We start from the raw sequence: 17,649 nt of genomic DNA on the forward strand, positions 1-17,649 counted from the left end.
TTTTTTTTTTTTTTTTTTGAGACGGAGTTTCGCCCTTGTTACCCAGGCTGGAGTGCAATGGCGCGATCTCGGCTCACCGCAACCTCCGCCTCCTGGGTTCAGGCAATTCTCCTGCCTCAGCCTCCTGAGTAGCTGGGATTACAGGCACGCACCACCATGCCCAGCTAATTTTTTGTATTTTTAGTAGAGACGGGGTTTCACCATGTTGACCAGGATGGTCTCAATCTCTTGACCTCGTGATCCACCCGCCTCGGCCTCCCAAAGTGCTGGGATTACAGGCTTGAGCCACCGCGCCCGGCCCAGTGTTTCTCTTCTTACATGTCCCCCTTCTCCCCAGCCTGGGGCAAAGCTGTTAGTAAATGGACCTGAGTGAATGTAAGAGATGGGAGGCGCCCGGACGCCAACTCTTGACTTCTCAGGGCACCAACGTTAAACGTCTAGGAGAGGACGTTGCCTGACTCACCAATCTCAAATGAGTGCTCCAGCAGCAGCCCCACCGTACCGCAGGCCTCGCCCTCTCGGCCTTCCACCCCAGCCTGCAGAAGACACAGAAGGCCCCAAGTGAGAACCACCCAAGCCCTCAGCATGGCAGTCACCCACAGAGCCAAGCACAGATTGACTGGTGGGCTGAGGGTGGAGCCTTATCATTGCGGCTTGCCTCTATTTCACTAGGAAACACCCACTTCATGAATATTCATAATCTTGACCCCCTGACCCCTAGAAAACCCGACCTATAAACATGCCTAACCTCATTGCCAAAGCAACTATCCCAAGGTCACTTCCAAGCACTGCACCACAAATACTCGTGAGTTAAAGGACACCCTCTCCCAAGGCTTCCTTTTCATGCTAAGACCTCATTATCACCTGACAGCCCCAATAGCCAAGATCCAGCCTGAGTTCAGTCCCTACTAAGCACATTCAAGATTCATGCTTTCCTTTTCTCCAATCTCTAAACTTGCATATTCACGCATATTCAGGAGGCAAAACTCCTCTCCAATTCCTCAAGAGCGCCCTTCCCATGCCTTATTTTCTTTTTCTGAGACAGCGTCTCGCTCTGCCACCCAGGTGGTGATCGCAGCTCACTGCAACCTCTGCCTTTAGGGTTCACGCCAATCTCCTGCCTCAGCCTCCCGAGTAGCCGGGATTACAGACACCTGCCACCACACCCAGCTAACTTTTGTATTTTTAGCAGATACGGTGTTTCACCATGTTGAGCAGGCTGGTCTCGAACTCCTGACCTCGAGCGATCCTCCCGCCTTGGCCTCCCTAAGCGCTGGGATAACAGATGAGCCACAGCCCCTGAGTTCCCCAGGCCTGTTTCTTTTTTTTTTTTTTTTTTTTTTGAGACGGGGTTTTTTGCTTTTTTCACCCAGGCTGGAGTGCAATGGCGCGATCTCGGCTCATCGCAACCTCCGCCTCCCCGGTTCAGGCAATTCTCCTGCCTCAGCCTCCCGAGTAGCTGGGATTACAGGCATGTGCCACCATGCCCAGCTAATTGTTTGTATTTTTAGTAGAGACGGGGTTTCACCATGTTGACCAGGATGGTCTCGATCTCTTGACCTCGTGATCCACCCGCCTCAGCCTCCCAAAGTGCTGGGATTACAGGCTTGAGCCACCGCGCCCGGCCGGCCTGTTTCATTTTAACCGCCCCGACTTCTGACTGGCCAAGATTCCACCACACCCGCCCCGCCCCCTCATACATATTCCAGAGCTAGAGCCTTGCGACAGGTGCTCTAGTTTTCCGTCACAGTTGCTGCAACCTGGTGCACTGCCGAGGACCCTCCTGGGTGTGCGTGACTGAACCTGTTTCCAGGGCTCTCCCACCTCTTCCTTACTGGCCCTGCGCAGCCTCCTTCCCTCTGTAACCCACCTAAAGACCCCAAGACCCGAGACGTCCGTAGGCCGCGCCGGCTATACAGAAATAACGAGCACTCACCACCCGCGCACCGGCCCCGGCCCGGCAGCCGCTACCCCGGGCACGACTGGGCGCTGCTACCGCCATCAGCAAGAGCAGGAGTAGCCGGGTCGCCCCAGCACTGGCCGCCGCCATTTCAGCTCCTTCCCACCCGCCAAGGGACGGATGCGAGCCAAGAGCCGCGGAGCACGCCGGGAGAAACAGGTCTCATCCTGACGCCCGTGCGCTTGCGCTAGGCTCCGGCGCCTGCGCACTAGCGCCCGTCCGCACCTGGGGCTCGACGACACCAGGATGAGACCGCCTCTTTATCCTGAGGTCCAGGAGCCGCCCCTCCAGTGACGTCATCACAACCCCAGGAGTCCACTTCTATGTGACGTCATCAAACCCACTCCGCTTAGTGGCGTCACAGTACCTGTAGCCCCACCCCCTCGCTTTCTCCCTCGGCTCCTCCCTCCGCTCCCGTCAAGGTGCGGGGACATTGCGATGAGGAGGGAGCGAGGGCCTAAGCCCGCCCTTGGTGGAGCTGGCGAGGCGGAACTAGGTGGGATGGCAGGTGAGAGCGGGAGCCAGACCTGGAGGGGTTGGACCTGGTGAGGGAACCAAGTAAGGGATGGGGCTGGCAATTTGGGGAGTGTAAATTAGTTCAACCATTGTGGAAGACAGTGTGGCGATTCCTCAAGGACCTAGAAATAGAAATACCATTTGACCCAGCAATCCCGTTACTGGGTATATATCAAAGGATTATAAATCATTCTGTTATAAAGACACATGTTTATTGTGTCACTGTTCACAATAGCAAAGACTTGGAATCAACCCAAATGTCCATCAATGATAGACTACATAAAGAAAATGTGGCATATATACACCATGGAATACTATGCAGCCATAAAAAAGGATGAGTTCATTTCCTTTGCCGGGACATGGATGAAGCTGGAAACCATCATTCTCAGCAAACTGACACAAGAACAAAAAACCAAACACCGCATGTTCTCACTCATAAGTGGGAGCCGAACAATGAGAACACATGGCACAGGGAGGGGAACATCACACAATGGGGACTGTTGCGGGGTTGGGGGGCTAGGGGAGGGATAGCATTAGGAGAAATAGTTAATGTAGATGATGGGGTGATGGATGCAGCAGACTACCATGGCACGTATGTAACTATGTAACAAACCTGCACGTTCCGCACATGTACCCTAGAAATGAAAGTATCATAAAAATTGGGGGGGGCATCTGATACCCCGTCCTCTGTGCGGGGCTGTGCTGGACCCTCCCCAGCTGGGAAGCCAGGCACAGCCTCCCAGTATCGACCCCCAGACATCAACCCCCTGGAATGCCTCCTGGTTCCAGCCTCTCCCACAGGCCACCCCAGACAGCTCCAGCGCCACCTCCTGAGCGGCGAGTTTGACCAGTTGCGGGACTTCCCCATCTTTGAGAGTAACTTTGTGCAGGTGGGGAGCCCCAGAACCCCCTCAGCCCGAGCTTTGGCCTGCCCCGCGACCTCCTCCTCACTTGGAAAGCCCCTGTCCCCACATAACGTCCATCTCGTGGGATTCCCGACTTCCAATTCCATGTGACTTCTGGTGCCCCATACCTCTAGCTCTTTAGATTCTCTGTGAACCCTAGCCTTTAACTCCCTTGCCTCAGTTTCCCTGACTTCCCACCCCTATGATTCTTGACCTTTAATTCTAAGACATCTGGCCCCCAGCCTGATTTTCAACTCACCTGGTTCATGACCTTTTCCCCTATCAGGATTCCTAACCTCTGATCCCTCCCCAGTTCCACCTCCACATCCATCCTGCCCCTAACCTCTGACCTCTGACCCCAGGTGACTCGGTTGGGAGAAGTTGCCAACAAGGTCACCATGGGGTTGGCAGCCTCCAGTCCAGCCCTGGAGCTCCCAGACCTCTTGCTGCTGGCCGGCCCTGCCAAGGAGAATGGACACCTGCAACTCTTCGGGTGACTGCCCCCACCTCAGCCGAGACCCCCTCCTCCCTCAGCTCCAGGCACCTGAGTCCCCAGCAGCACCTCCCCTCATCCAGACCACCCCCAGGGCCAGGACCCAGGGGTGCTACCAGCCCTCCCTGAGCTGCCATCTACCTGGGAGAACAAGGACAGAGGAATCCTCCAGGGGCCAGAAATCAGGGACTAGACAGACCTGAAGAGGACAGTCCTCAGCCACGCCCCAGCGGGGCTCAGGAGAATGACCATGTCCGCAGCGCCTGCTCATGCCAGATGCCCCTGGGCCGTGCATGTGATCTCACCTCTGACCTCATATCCTCACATGGTCTCTTAGCCCCATCCTCCAAAGAGCTAAACTGAGGCTCAGAGAGCTGGGAGCCAGTTGCCCAGGGTCCCACTGTGGCTCCAGAGTGGGCAGAGATTGGAACGCCAAGTTTATCATGAGCTCGCGGTTCTTGAACCCACCTGTGCCTCACTCCACACTGCTCACGCCTGTAATCCCAGGACTTTGGGAGGCCAAGGCGGGCAGATCACTTGAGGCCAGGCGTTCGAGACCAGCCTGGTCAACATGGTGAAACTCTGTCTCTACCAGAAATACAAAGATTAGCCTGGCGTAGTGGCGGGTGCCTGTAATCCCAGCTATTTGGGAGGCTGAGGCAGGAGAATCGCTTGAACTTGGGAGGTGGAGGTTGCACTCCAGCCTGGGTGAGAGACTGTCTTAAAAAAAAAAAAAAAAAAAAAAAAAAAAAAAACACCTCACTGCGGGTCCCAGTGCAGTGGTGTGACAACTAATTAATCACAGCCAGTTAAGATTTCTTTGTTCGCGCTACTGCGCTCCAGCCTGGGTGACAGAGTGGGTGAGATTTTGTTTCAAAAAAGAAAAGAGAGAAGGGAGAGACAGGAGAAAAGAAAAGAAAAACAGTAATGCAAACATAGGAGAAAACAAGCACAAAGCAGACAGCACCAGCTGTTCCTTTCTCTCACCAGAGGCTCCTGCCCCACTCCAGCTGTAAACAATGAAATGCTTACGTGCTTATAATGTATCCACAGAAACAGTCTGCCAGTGGCTTTCACTTTTTTTTTCTTTTGAGACAGTCTCACTCTGTCCCCCAAACTAGTGTGCAGTGGCACGATCTTGGTTCACTGCAACTTCCACCTCCCAGGTTCAAGCGATTCTCCTGCCTCAGCCTCCCGAGTAACTGGGATTACAGGTGCCCTCCACCTCCCCACCCCAATTTTCTATTTTTAGTAGAGACAGGGTTTCACCATGCTGGCCAGGCTGGTCTTGAACTCCTGACCTCATGATCTGCCCACTTCAGCCTCCCAAAGTGCTGGAATTACAGGTGTGACACACTGCGCCCAGCCCGCGCGATTGGACTCCCATGGATGATTGCACAAGCTCCCCTGTCTTAGACACCAAGTTGTGTCCAGCCTCCCGGTGTTAAGGTGATAGGCAACATCCTTAAACTAATGTCTGCCCTTAGACGACTTGGGTTCAAATCCTGGCTTCAGTTCATCACTGGCTTTGGCCAAGCTTCCCCTACCTGCCTGTGCCTCAGTTTTCTCATGTGGTTGATGAGCATAAGAGGAGAGCACATCCTCTAGGTTTGTCGGGGGGAGGGGGAGAAACTGAGTAAATATAATAGTACCTGGGTCAGAGTTAGCGCCCTATAATGTCAGCTGTTATTCTTCTATTTGGGGGACAATGGTCAAGCCCCCCACTGAGGGACGCTGAGGTTTTGTCCGGCATGTCGGTTACAGGCAGTGTGGCAGGGGACATCCATGCGTATGTGTCTGCACAGGTGTGAGGGTGTCTGTGTGATCCATTCCTGGCAGTGATACTGCTGGACCAGAGAGGCCACCTGGCTACCCAGTGTTGTGGCTGAGAACACTGGACCTGGACTCCAATCCCAGCTGTGTGTGACCTGGGCCAAGATCCCCACTCTTTCCTGCTCTGCCCTGTTGGACCTTGAAACAGGCTGGGGGCCTGAGCAATCGATTTACCCAGATACTCAACAAGCACCCACAGCACCTGGCACGTGTTAGCTGTGGGCACCAGGGAAACACCACTGGACAAAACAAGCCAAATCCCTGCCCTCCAGGAGCTCCCACTCTACCAGGCAGGCAGAAGGAACAGGTGGCCATTTGTCAGATGGGCAAGGCCTGTGGGGCTACATCAGACAGGGAAGGACTATGGGTGAGTCTCACAGGGTGGATGCGGTTGAAATAGGCCAGGGGTGACCTGGTGCGGTGGCTCGTGCCTGCAATCCCAGCACTTTGGGAGGCCAAGGTAGGCGGATCACTTGAGGTCAGAAGTTCCAGACCAGCCTGGCCAACATGGTGAAACCCCATCTCCAGTAAAAATACAAAAATTAGCCAGGCATGGTGGGGGGTGCCTGTAATCCCAGCTATTCAGGAGGCTGAGACAGGAGAATCAATTGAACCCGGGAGGCGGAGTTTGCAGTGAGCTGAGATTAAACTACTGTATTCCAGCCTGAGCGACAGAGCAAGACTCTTATGTCAAAGAATAAAATAAAGAAATAGGCCAGGGGAGAACTCCCTGAGAACATGCCTCCTGAGAAAGACAGAGGGAGATGAAGGGGGTGAGTCGTGGCCGGAGGAAAAGCTTTTCAGGTGGAGGGAACCGTCTGTGCAAAGGTCTTGGGGTTGGACTTACCCTGGGGTGTTCGTGGAACAGCAGGGAGGCCAGTGTGGCTGGAGGTGCAGGAGGTGAGGGCAGAGAAGGAACCAGGGGCTCTGCAAGCCTGTGGACCACGGTGAGGACTTTGTTTTCACGCCTGTCCCGCTGAGCCACTGGAGGGCTCTGAGCAGAGGGACCCGAACAGAGGGACCTGAGCTGCCCAAGTTGTTGGCCTGCGCCCTCTGGTGGACTCATGGGGAACTGACTGGAGGGGCTGAGGGCTGAGGCAGGTGGCTGGACCCAGAGGTGGCAGAGGAGGGAGTGAAAAGTTTTTGGATCCTGGATGCATTTTAAAGGTGGCAGGCAAAGTGAGGTGACTCATGCCTCTAATTCCAGCACTTTGAGAGGCCGAGACGAGAGGATCACTTGAGCCCAAGAGTTGGAGACCAGCCTGGCCAACATGGTGAAACCCCATCTCTACTATATAAAAATGGAAAAATCAGCCAGGTGCAGTGGGACACCTATAGTCCCAGCTGCTCTGGAGGCTGAGGCAAGAGGATTGCTTGAGCCCAGGAGGTTGAGCCAGGAGGAGAGTCTCGCTCTGTCGCCCAGGCTGGAGTGCAGTGGTGCAATCTCGGCTCACTGCAACCTCCACCTCCCAGATTCAAGCAATTTTCCTGCCTCAGCCTCCCGAGTAGCTGGGATTATAGGCGCCCGCTATCATGCCTGGCTAATTTTTTTGCATATTTAGTAGAGAGAGTCCGCCGTGTTGGCCAGGCTGGTCTCGAACTCCTGACCTCAGGTGATCTGCCTTCCTCGGTCTCCTAAAGTGCCGGGAGTACAGGCCTGAGCCACCGCGCCCGGCCCCAGGTGGCAATTTCAAGGAGGCAGTTGCATATTGGAGTCTGGAGTTTAGGGGAGAGGACTAGTGGGAGACAAAAAGGAGACGTGTGGCTGGAAGAAAGATGGAAATGGACTCAAATTCAAGAGGCGATGGAAGTGGAAAAGGATTCCTGGGCCAGAGGGAGGGGTGGCGAGGTGGGGACCCCTGACCCCGACGGTGCCAGAGGACCCGACGGGGTCAGAACCTGAGGCGGCCCCTTCCTCCCACCCAGGCTCTTCCCTTTGCAGTTTGTCCAGCTCTTCGTCCACAATGAAAGCCGCCGGCAGCTCAAGGTCAAGCTGAGCAACCACCGAGCCTTCTACTTACAGCTGCAAGCCCCACCCGAGACCCGAGACCGAGAGTTCGGCCAGTGGGTGCGGCTGCTCTACCGCCTGCGCTTCCAGTCAGCTCCTGCCGTGCCCTTCACACAGGAGTACCAGGAGCTGCAGGATGAAGATGGGGAGGGCAATGAGGATGAAGAGGAGGCCCAGCTGGAGTGGGAGGAGGTGAGGGGAGAGGAGAAGCGTGGTGGGGCCGCAGACAGGAGGTGTCTGAGGACTCCCGGGTCTGAGGGAGGAGGGACTGGGGTCCGGACTCCCGGGTCTGAGGGAGGAAGGGCTGGGGGTCTGGACTTCTGGGTCTGAGGGAGGAGGGGCTGGGGCCTGGACTGCTGGGTCTGGAGGTGGAGGTGACCCAGGGTTACGGGGTCTGTGGGTAGAAGCCAGCAGGCTCTACAGGGCCTTGGCGCCCCTAATCGAGGGGCTGTCGTGTCCTACTTGGGAACACACACAGCCACCCACACCTCTGCCTGTGAAATACCACAGTGGGGCCTGGAGAGGGACACCCTGAGTCCTGAAGGAGTGGGGTCAGCCAGGCCCAATGTCCAGTTCTCTGTAGGGCCTTGGAGGTCAAGGTAGGGTAGGGGGTGATGCCAGTTTTAGAAGCTGGGGGTGCTGGAATCTGTGTCCCTCTTGAGACGTCTGGCTCCCTCTGCCACTCCAGTCAGTGCAGGGTCCCTCCCCACCCCCCACTCCCTAACTGCAGGCCAAAGCCTCTGAAATGAACTCTCTCCCCCCAGCTCCAAGCCCCAGAAGCCAGACTTGAGCCCCAGACCTCTGAACTCTGGGGCCTCTGAGTCTCCCAACATCCTTCAAGGTCACCGAAGGGCCAGAGATCGAAGGACATGGCCTCAGGACCGGGCAGATGAGATATTCAAGTTAATAAAGATCCGCTCCTTGAGAACCAACAAGCGGGCCACGAGAGATCCCACCATCGTCACCAGGTCAGCACGGCGGCCTCACAGGAGTGTGTCCAGCTCGGCCGCCTCCCTCATTGGTTCGCCACCTCTGGCTCTTTGGGCCACTGCTGAGGCCTAGAGGCCACCACGCCACCACAGCTGCCTCCATAGAGAGGCCTTCTGGGTGTGGCCTGGGTGCGTCTTTGACTCTCTGCCACCGTCACTGCCACCCAGCCTGTGCCCTCCCTCCCTCCCAGCAGTGTCTCTGGGGCCGGCCTGCACGTGGGCTTGGGTTCACCTTTTTTTTTTTGAGACAGAGTCTTGCCCTGTCCCCAGGCTGGGGTGCAGTGACACCACCTTGGCTCACTGCAACCTCTGCCTCCCGGGTTCCAGCAGTTCTCCTGCCTCAGCCTCCTGAGTAGCTGGGACTACAGGCGCCTGCCACCGTGCCAGACTCATTTTTTTATTTTTTAGTAGAGACAGGGTTTCACCATATTGGCCAGGTCGGTCGCAAACTCCTGACCTCGTGATCTGCCCGCCTCGGCCTCCCAAAGTGCTGGGATTACACGCTCGAGCCACCACGCCCAGCTTGGGTTCACCTTTCACGCTCTGTGGTTGCTGTGACGACGTGGCTGCCTCACTAAAGTAGCTCTTCCAAGAGGCCACCTCACCGTGGCTTGTGTCACCTCGGCTGCTCCCATCGCCAAACCCGGGGTGACCAACCCCCTGCAGGAGGGAGACGCGGCTACAGAGTGAAGAAGGACAGACACTCCTGGGTCAGCAACACTGTTTTGTTCTTAGCGAAAACTCCACAAGGAACACAGTCCCGGAAGGCTGGGGATTGGGGTCAGGACTCCGCCACAGACTGTCTTGGCAGGTAGGGGATAGGTACAGGTCTCACTGCGGCACTGCGGGAAAAGCAGAAAGCAGGTGAGGCAGGGCCGGGCGCACCTCCATCTGAAGCCCCAGGCCCACCCCAGGCCCCTTCAGCTGCTGCGTCCATGTGACGTCCAGGATGACGGTCACCGTCCCGCCCCATCCCCGGCCACTGTGGCCGGACCACCCATCGTCACAGTGCCCCTGATTACTGCTATTCCGGACCCCAGATAGGGACGTTCTGAGCTGCTGGCTGCATGCTGGAATCTCAAGGCTGGGATTTTTCTGAGCCTATTCAACCATTGATCAGGGAGACAGCAGAATATCAGACACTGGGCTGGCTTGGAAAGGCAGTGATCTGGGTGTTTTTGTTTCGTTTTTGAGACAGAGTCTCACTCTGTTGCACCAGGTCGGAGTGCAGTGGCAAGATCTCAGCTCACTGCAGCCTCAACCTGCCCGGTTCAAGTGATCCTCCTGCCTCAGCCTCCTCCCCACCAGGTAGCTGGGTTGACAGGCACACGCCACCACGCCCAGCTAGTTTTTTTTGTATTTTCAGTAGAGACAAGGTCTCGCCATGTTGCCCAGGCTGGTCTCCAACTCCTGGGCTCAAGCAACCAGCCTGCCTTGGCCTCCAATGTGCTGGGATTACAGGTATGAGCCTGTAATCCCACGGTGTATGAGCCACCGTGCTTGGCTAGACGCTGTCCTCTCTGAGCCTTTGTTAAGGGTCCCTAGGCATTCTGTCTGCTGGGCCATCCTCAGAGCCAAGGAAGTCTGAGTGGTCAGAAGTCAGCATCCGGGAGGGACTCTAGAAGTCCACATTGATGTCATCCTGCTCTGAGGGACAGCTAGTGGCCTCCTCGCTGAGACTGGACTGGCAGGTGTCTGACAGGCCGGAGTGCAGGGTGAAGGAGGGGGGAAGCATGTTCCAGGAAGAGGGAAGAGCATGTGCAAAGTCCCTGTGACGGGAAAGCCTGGCCAGTGTAACTGCCAACAGGCCAGTGTGGCTGGGACGTCATGTGGGAAGACCTGGGGCGGGTGGGCGCCGGGGCAGATACAGCACCAAGAGCACCAGGCAGAGGGGTGCTGGGGCAGTGGGGAGTCCCCAGTGGGTGGGGGTAGGGCTGGGGCACAGCAGGTCTGGATAGACAGAGACCCCTGGGGCCAGTCTAGGGTCAGGGTGGCCGGCAGGAGGGAGAGACTGGAGACAGGGAGGCGGCTAGAAATGGAATCCAGGGGGGAGAGAATGCGGCTTGAGCTGGGGCCGGAGTGTCAGACGGACACCAGGGCACGGGGTGGGAGAGGCAGGGGCTAGTGGGTCAGAGCCTGGGGATGGGCTATGGAGGGGAGGCGCGTCTGGGGGCTCCCACGGCCCCTGGTCATCCGCGTTATCCATGTTTGCTGTAACTCTGTCAACCCATCTGCCTGCGGGGGCCCAGGCGAACGGGAGGCCTTGGGGACATTCTCACTCAGCCTCCCTCTCCTTTTCTAATTTTTATTTTATTTATTTATTTATTTATTTTTGAGACGGAGTCTCGCTTTGTCGCCCAGGCTGGAGTGCAGTGGTGCGATCTTGGCTCACTGCAACCTCCACCTCCCAGGTTCAAGCAATTCTCTACCTCAGTCTCCTGGGTAGCTGGGATTACAGGTGCGTGCTACCACGCCCAGCTAATTTTTTTGTACTTTTAGTAGAAACGGGGTTTCACCATCTTGGCCAGGCTAGTCTTGAACTCCTGACTTTGTGATCCACCCACCTCGGCCTCCCAAAGTGCCAGGATTACAGTCGTGAGCCACCGCGCCCGGCCCAGCCTCCCTCTCCTTTGTCCTTCAACTCCTTGGAAAAATCTGACTCCTCCTGCCCAAGCTGGGTCAGGGGCTTCCTCGTCCCAACTTCTATGATGCCCTGCACTGCCTTCAGGACAGCAGCTTCCCAATCCTCCCCTAGAGGGCGGGTCTCACTCGTCTCCAGAGCTCAGCAGTGCTTAGCCTGGGGCCTCGGGCCAGGCTGGCACAGGGCCCGAACAAGGGGCAGCCAGTGTTGGGGGACGGCGATGCCCTCACCTCGGACCTCCAGCTTGCACTCAGCCAGCGCCTCGCCCAGCTCGTTGACGGCCCGGCAGCTGTAAGTCCCAGCGTCGAAGGGCGAGGGTCGGCGGATGTTCAGCGTCAGGACCCCCTGGTAGTTGGTCATCAGGAACTTGGGATCTTCGCGGATTTCCATCTTATTCTTCATCCAGACCACTTTCGGCTGTTGAGAGTCAAGGGAGAGGAGGCCAACTTAGAGAGGGCCCCTGGGCAATGCCACAGTGGGGCCCGGGAAGCAGGTCTGGGCCCTGGGCTCTGCCACCCTCTTGCCGGAGTCCTTGGACTAGTGACTTCTCCCTGACCCTCAGTCTCCTCTTCTGTAAAAGCAGGTTGATAATCCCTACTTCACAGGGTAATGGTGGGGTCTTCCCATTGCTGTCAGGACAAAGAGCTCACTGCTTGTAGTGGCCCCAGGGCCCCACAGTCTTTGACCCCCGTTACTCCTCTGCTCCAGCCAAAAAGGCGGCCTCTGTCCTTCAAACAGACTACGCAGGCGCAGATCTCAGGGCCTGACGCTGGCCGTTCCCTCTTCCATACTGCTCTTCCTTCCCTCCTTTTTTTTTTTTTTAACCAATCCTTTAGGTCTCAGTTCACATGTCCCCTCATGGCCCCTAGACTGGAACAAGAATACTTGTGTTTATATTCTGCCTCCCTTCATATATTTTTTTTTTAGGTGGAGTCTTGCTCTGTAGCCCAAGCTGGAGTGCAGTGGTGCAATCTCGGCTCACTGCAACCTCCACCTCCCGGGTCCTGGTTCAAGCAATTCTCCTGCCTCAGCCTCCTGAGTAGCTGGGATTACAGGCTTGCGCCATCATGTCCAGGTAATTTTTGCATTTTTAGTAGAGACGGGGTTTCACCACATTGGCCAGGCTGGTCTTGAACTCCTGACCTTGTGATCCACCCACCTTGGCCTCCCAAAGTGCTGGGATTACAGGCATGAGCCGCCACACCCAGCCAATTACTTTTTTTTTTTTTTTTTTTTTAACATAGAGATGGGTTTTGCCATATTGCCCAGGCTGGTTTCAAACTCCTGGCCTCAAGCCAACCTCTTCCCAAAGTGCTGGGATTCCAGGAGTGAGCCACTGTGCCCCACCAGCCCCTGCTCTTTTTGGGGGGTGGGGGATGGAGTCTCACTTTGTCGCCCACGCTGGAGTGCAGTGGCATGATCTCGGCTCACTGCAACCTCCATCTCCTGGGTTCAAGCGATTCTCCTGCCTCAGCCTCCTGAGTAGCTGGGATTACAAGCACACGCCATCATGCCTGGCTAATTTTTGTATTTTTAGTAGAAACAAGGTTTCATCATGTTGGCCAGGCTGGTCTCGAACTCCTGACCTCAGGTGATATGCCTGCTTCGGCCTCCCAAAGTGCTGGGATTACAGGCATGAGCCACCATGCCTGACCCAACCATTTATAATTTTATTATATGTGTGACTCTGGGTGAATGTCAGTCTCCCCCAACATACAGGAAGTTTCTTGTTCAAATCTCTCAGGTCATTGAAAGCCTCTGAAAATGTTTGTTGAAAGAATAAATGGAGTGCATAAATGAATGAGTGCTGTATCAGCAAATGGAGTGAATGAATGAATGGAGGAAAGGGATGGATTGGTAGGTGGATAAATGAGCAGAATGAATGACATGAATGAATGGACTTCATGAATGAAGTATACAGAGATGGAGATAGTGAACTAACAAATCCATGGTATGCCTTAAGGAGGCTGAAGCAAAGAATCTACAGCCCAGACCAGAAGCTGGCAAACTGTTCCTATAAAGGGCCAGATGGTAAATATTTTGGGCTTTTTGGGCCCTGTCGTCTCTGGACCCGGAACACAAGCCATGTACATTTATTTATGTTTTGTCTGCAGCACTATAAACAAAACATAAACAAATGTGCATGGCCCATGTTCCAATAAAACTTTATTGAGAGAAACCAGTGATGGGTGGATTTGACCCATGGGTAGTGGTTCGCCAAACCCTGGTCTAAATGAGCTCAAGGTTGCAAGTATCCATATTCCCAAACAGCAGTTGGGAAACAGCTGTATAGGAAGACCCTGGGGAGGCGTGGCGGTTTAGGCTGCCCCTGCCCCCAAGTTTTCTTTTTCCACGGGACTGGAATTTATCCTTGGACAGAGCAAGAGAGACTAATGGTCCTCTCCTCAAGCTGCCAAGACAAGCTGTTACCTGGCAGTTGGGAAAGGGGGCAGGGGAGCAAAGAAAAAGGCAGGAGGCCAGGAGCAGTGCCTCACCCCTGTAATTCCAGCACTTTGGGAGGCTGAGGCAGGTGGATTACGCGAGGTCAGTGAAACCCTGTATCTACCAAAAATACAAAAATTACCCAGGCATGGTGGCGCATGCCTGTAATCCTAGCTACCTAGGAGGCAGAGGCAGGAGAATCGAGTGAACCCAGGAGATGGAGGTTGCAGTGAGCCAAGCTGGTGCCGGTGTGCTCCAGCCTGGGCAACGGAGTGAGACTCTGTCTCAGAAAAAAGAAAAAAAAGAAGAAGGAAAAAGGCAGGAAGCCAAAAGCAAGGTGTGATTGATTGTCTGAGACTTGGGCTCTGGTCAGAGGACTTAACAGGAAGTGGATGAAAAGTGCCCAAGTCCAGTGTGGGCACAGTGGCTCACACCTGTGATCCCAGCACTTTGGGAGGCCGAAGCGGGAGAATCACTTGAACCTAGGAGTCCAAGACCAGCCTGGACAACACAGCAAGCCCCCATCTCTATAAATAATAAAATTAGCTGGGCATGGTGGTGCATGCCTTTGGTCCCAGCTACTTGGGAGGATGAGGTGGGAGGATCGCTTGAGCCCAGGAGGTCAAAGTTGCAGCAACCTGTGATCACACCACTGCACTCCAGCCTGGGTGACAGAGCAAGACCCTGTCTCAAAAAAAAGAATCAATTAAAAATGTTTTTTTTTACGCTGGGCGCAGTGGCTCACGCCTGTAATCCCAGCTCTTTGGGAGGCCAAGGCTGGCAGATTACGAGGTCAGGAGATCAAGACCATCCTGGCTAACACGGTGAAACCCGGTCTCTACTAAATACACAAAAAATTAGCCGGGCGTGGTGGCTCATGCCTGTAGTCCGAGCTACTTGGGAGGCAGAGGCAGGAGAATTGCTTGAACCCAGGAGGCAGATGTTGCAGTGAGCCAAGATCGCGCCATTGCATTGCAGCCTGGGCAACAGAGCGAGACTCTGTCTCAGAAAAAAAAAAAAAAGTTTTTTTTAAGTGTCTAAATCCCTTGAGACAGAGAACTTGGGGAAGAAGAAGGTCGTGATGGAGAGTGGGGGCTTCACTGTATGGAAGATTCCCCACAAGGAAACACACATGCAGATCTGGGTCCCTGCCCTAGCACCTTTGGGTGGCCTCTGACAGCACAGTTGAGAGCCGCCGAGTACCCAGCCACGATCACCCGGTCTATGAGAGGCGTCAGGAACTTGGGAGGCATCCGGAAGTCATGCTCCTTATACTCAAAGGGTTTGAAGGTGATTCCTGGGGAGAGAAGATGCACCCATCAGGCGACCCATCCAGATGGTCCCCTGACCCCAACCAGGGAACACACCACACTCCCCTCTCCCCCATGACCAGGTGCCGTCAACCCCAGTGGGGAGGGGAGGGCAGGAGGGCGGCGGGGGTGGGTCTGGGCCGTGGAGCGGGCTGGCTGTACCTGTCTTGAGGATGCGAGCCGTGTTCTTGGAGACCCCAGGTGCGTCACTGAGCCCACAGACGTTCTCAGTGTAAACTCGGAAATAGTATTCGTTGCCCACGATGAGGTCGGGTACGGTGCAGCTAGTGTGCCGGTTGCGTTCATAGACGTTGAACCACTCCTAGTGTGCAAGAAAGGAGGGGCCAGGTGGGTCAGGGCCACAGGGTCACACACAAGACAGATGCAAGAAAGGCCAGGCGTGAAAAAAGCACATCCACTGTTTATAAAACTTGTCACGCCGGGCATGGTGGCTCATGCCTGTAATCCCAGCACTTTGAGAGGCCGAGGTGGATGGACCACCTGAGATTGGGCGTTCGAGACCAGCCTGACCAACATGGAGAAACCTCGTCTCTACTAAAAATACAAAATTAGCCAGGCGTGGTGGTGCATGACTGTAATCCCAGATACTCGTGAGGATGAGGCAGGAGAATTGCTTGAACCCAGGAGGCGGAGGTTGCGGTGAGCCAAGGTAACTCCATTGCACTCCAGCCTGGGCAACAAGAGCAAAACTCTATGTCACAACAAAAAAACAAAAAAAAACTTGTCACTCATGGCGCACTACTCACAGTGACCAACAGGTGGAACCCACCCAGCGCCCATCAGCACTGGGATGGACGAATGAAACGGTCCGCCCAGACAAGGAAGCATCTTTCCACCCTAAGACTGGGTCAGGCACTGTGGCTCACACCTGTAATCCCAGCTCTTTGGGAGGCTGAGGTTGGAGGCTCATTTGAGCCCAGGAGTTCGAGACCAGCATGGGGAACGTGGCGAGACCCTGTCTCTTCAAAAAAATCAAAAAATTAGCCAGGCCTGGCGGCCAGCCCCTATAGTCCAAGCTACTCTGGAGGCTGAGGGAGGAGGATTGCTTGAGCCTGGGAGTTTGAAGCTGCAATGGGCTATGATCATGCCACTGCATGCCAGCCTGGGTGACAGAGCAAGACCCTGTCTCAAAAATAAAAAAAAAATTAAGGCCCGGTACAGCGGCTCACACTTGTAATCCCAACACTTTGGGAAGTCGAGGCAGGCAGATCACAAGGTCAAGAGATCAAGACAATCCTAGCCAACATGGTGAAACTCCATCTCTATTAAAAATACAAAAAAATTAGCTGGGCATGGTGGTGCATGCCTGTATTTCCAGCTACTTGGGAGGCTGGCATGGGGGGATCACCTGACCTCAGAGGCAGAGGTCGCAGTGAGCTGAGATTGAGCCACTGCACTCCAGCCTGGGTGACAAGAGTAAGACCCTGTCTCAAAATAAAAAAATTCTAAAAACAGGCTTGCCACACAGACACATCCTGCATGGGATGGCATGCACGAACCTGTGCTGAGCTAACAAAGCCAGACACAAAGGTCACATAGTTAGGGTTCCGTGTGTAGGAAATGTTGGGAGTCGGTAAATCCATGGAACCAGAAAGCAAACTGGTGGCTGCCAGGGGCTGGGGGACGTCAGGGGGTGGCGTTCATGGGTACAGGGCTTCTCTGGGGGATGAAAGTGGCTGGGGTAGAGGCAGTGGCCACCCACAACCCTGCAAATGTCCAAGTGCTGCAGAATTGTTCTCTTTAGAGTGGCGAATGGCTAATTCCATTATGTGACGTTTACCTCAGTGAAAAAAGAAAATGAAAAACCGTCATGCACCAAGTCTCAGCTAAAAGGCTTCCCTCCAAGCCCGGCCTCTCCTCCAGTCCCTGCGCCCCTCCCTGCCCTTCCAGCTGTGACATGGGGACATCTGCACCTGCTCTGACCACCTCCCCCGTCTTCCCCGCCACCCCCTCTGCTCTCTCACCATGGTCTTCTTGTCTGCTTTCTGGACCAAATACCCCATGATCTCACTGTTCCCATCATCTTTGGGGGCCTGCCACTCCACCAGCGCGTTCGTGCCCCACACCTCCTTCACCATCACATTTATGGGGGGCCCAGCCTTTTCTGGAAGGAGGAAAGTGTGACAAGTCAGTCCTCAGCCCCTCCTCTTCCCTCTCCACAACCCCACCTCCTCTCCTGATTCTAACCTCTTATGCCCCGTTCCCACCTTACGGCCTCCCCCGTGCCAGTCTCACTTCATGTCCTCCCGTCCTGGGCCATCCTCATCCCTCCTCACCCCCATGTCTCCCCACTTCCTCTCTCCACCCAATCTCTCTCTCAGGGGTTTCCCCCCCTTCATCTCTCTTCTACTCCAAGCCCTGGTACTGCCTTGCTCCTTACCTCGTCTCCCCCTCCTGATCTCCCCATCTCCTCTCCCACCCCTCATCTCCCCCCTCCTCTCCCACCCCTCATATCTCACCTCCTCTCCCACCCCTCATCTCTCGCCTCCTCTCCCACCCCTCATATCTCACCTCCTCTCCCACCCCTCATC

General features: G+C 55.2%; 3 protein-coding genes across 4 annotated transcripts in view; 1 reads left to right on the forward strand and 2 right to left on the reverse strand.

Annotated features, from left to right (window-relative positions):
- Nucleotides 1–2,113, reverse strand: part of EMC10 (ER membrane protein complex subunit 10) — an 8,828-nt gene extending 6,715 nt beyond the window's left edge. For both annotated transcript variants that reach the window (XM_032264653.1, XM_032264654.1), the window contains exons 1-2: nucleotides 1,937–2,113; nucleotides 464–536 (exon numbers count right to left, since the gene is read on the reverse strand). In XM_032264653.1, coding sequence (XP_032120544.1) covers nucleotides 464–536; nucleotides 1,937–2,050 — 187 coding nt within the window. In that variant the 5' untranslated portion in view covers nucleotides 2,051–2,113. The remainder of the gene's footprint in view (nucleotides 1–463; nucleotides 537–1,936) is intronic.
- Nucleotides 2,114–2,181: 68 nt separating this feature from the next.
- Nucleotides 2,182–8,652, forward strand: FAM71E1 (family with sequence similarity 71 member E1). Its single transcript, XM_032264656.1, is given in 6 exon segments — nucleotides 2,182–2,468; nucleotides 3,266–3,366; nucleotides 3,695–3,721; nucleotides 3,723–3,874; nucleotides 7,634–7,907; nucleotides 8,480–8,652. Coding segments are annotated over 6 exon segments (873 nt in total). The 5' UTR covers nucleotides 2,182–2,206; the 3' UTR covers nucleotides 8,537–8,652.
- Nucleotides 8,653–9,414: 762 nt separating this feature from the next.
- LOC116540787 (myosin-binding protein C, fast-type-like) overlaps nucleotides 9,415–17,649 on the reverse strand; it is a 43,901-nt gene continuing 35,666 nt past the window's right edge. Inside the window, exons 16-20 of the mRNA XM_032264527.1 lie at nucleotides 17,083–17,222; nucleotides 15,260–15,419; nucleotides 14,948–15,084; nucleotides 11,576–11,762; nucleotides 9,415–9,546 (exon numbers count right to left, since the gene is read on the reverse strand). Coding sequence (XP_032120418.1) covers nucleotides 9,536–9,546; nucleotides 11,576–11,762; nucleotides 14,948–15,084; nucleotides 15,260–15,419; nucleotides 17,083–17,222 — 635 coding nt within the window. The 3' untranslated portion in view covers nucleotides 9,415–9,535. The remainder of the gene's footprint in view (nucleotides 9,547–11,575; nucleotides 11,763–14,947; nucleotides 15,085–15,259; nucleotides 15,420–17,082; nucleotides 17,223–17,649) is intronic.

The sequence above is a fragment of the Sapajus apella genome, unplaced genomic scaffold (assembly GCF_009761245.1).
Source record: "Sapajus apella isolate SASKATOON/1434 unplaced genomic scaffold, GSC_monkey_1.0 scaffold144, whole genome shotgun sequence".
Lineage (NCBI taxonomy): Eukaryota > Metazoa > Chordata > Mammalia > Primates > Cebidae > Sapajus > Sapajus apella.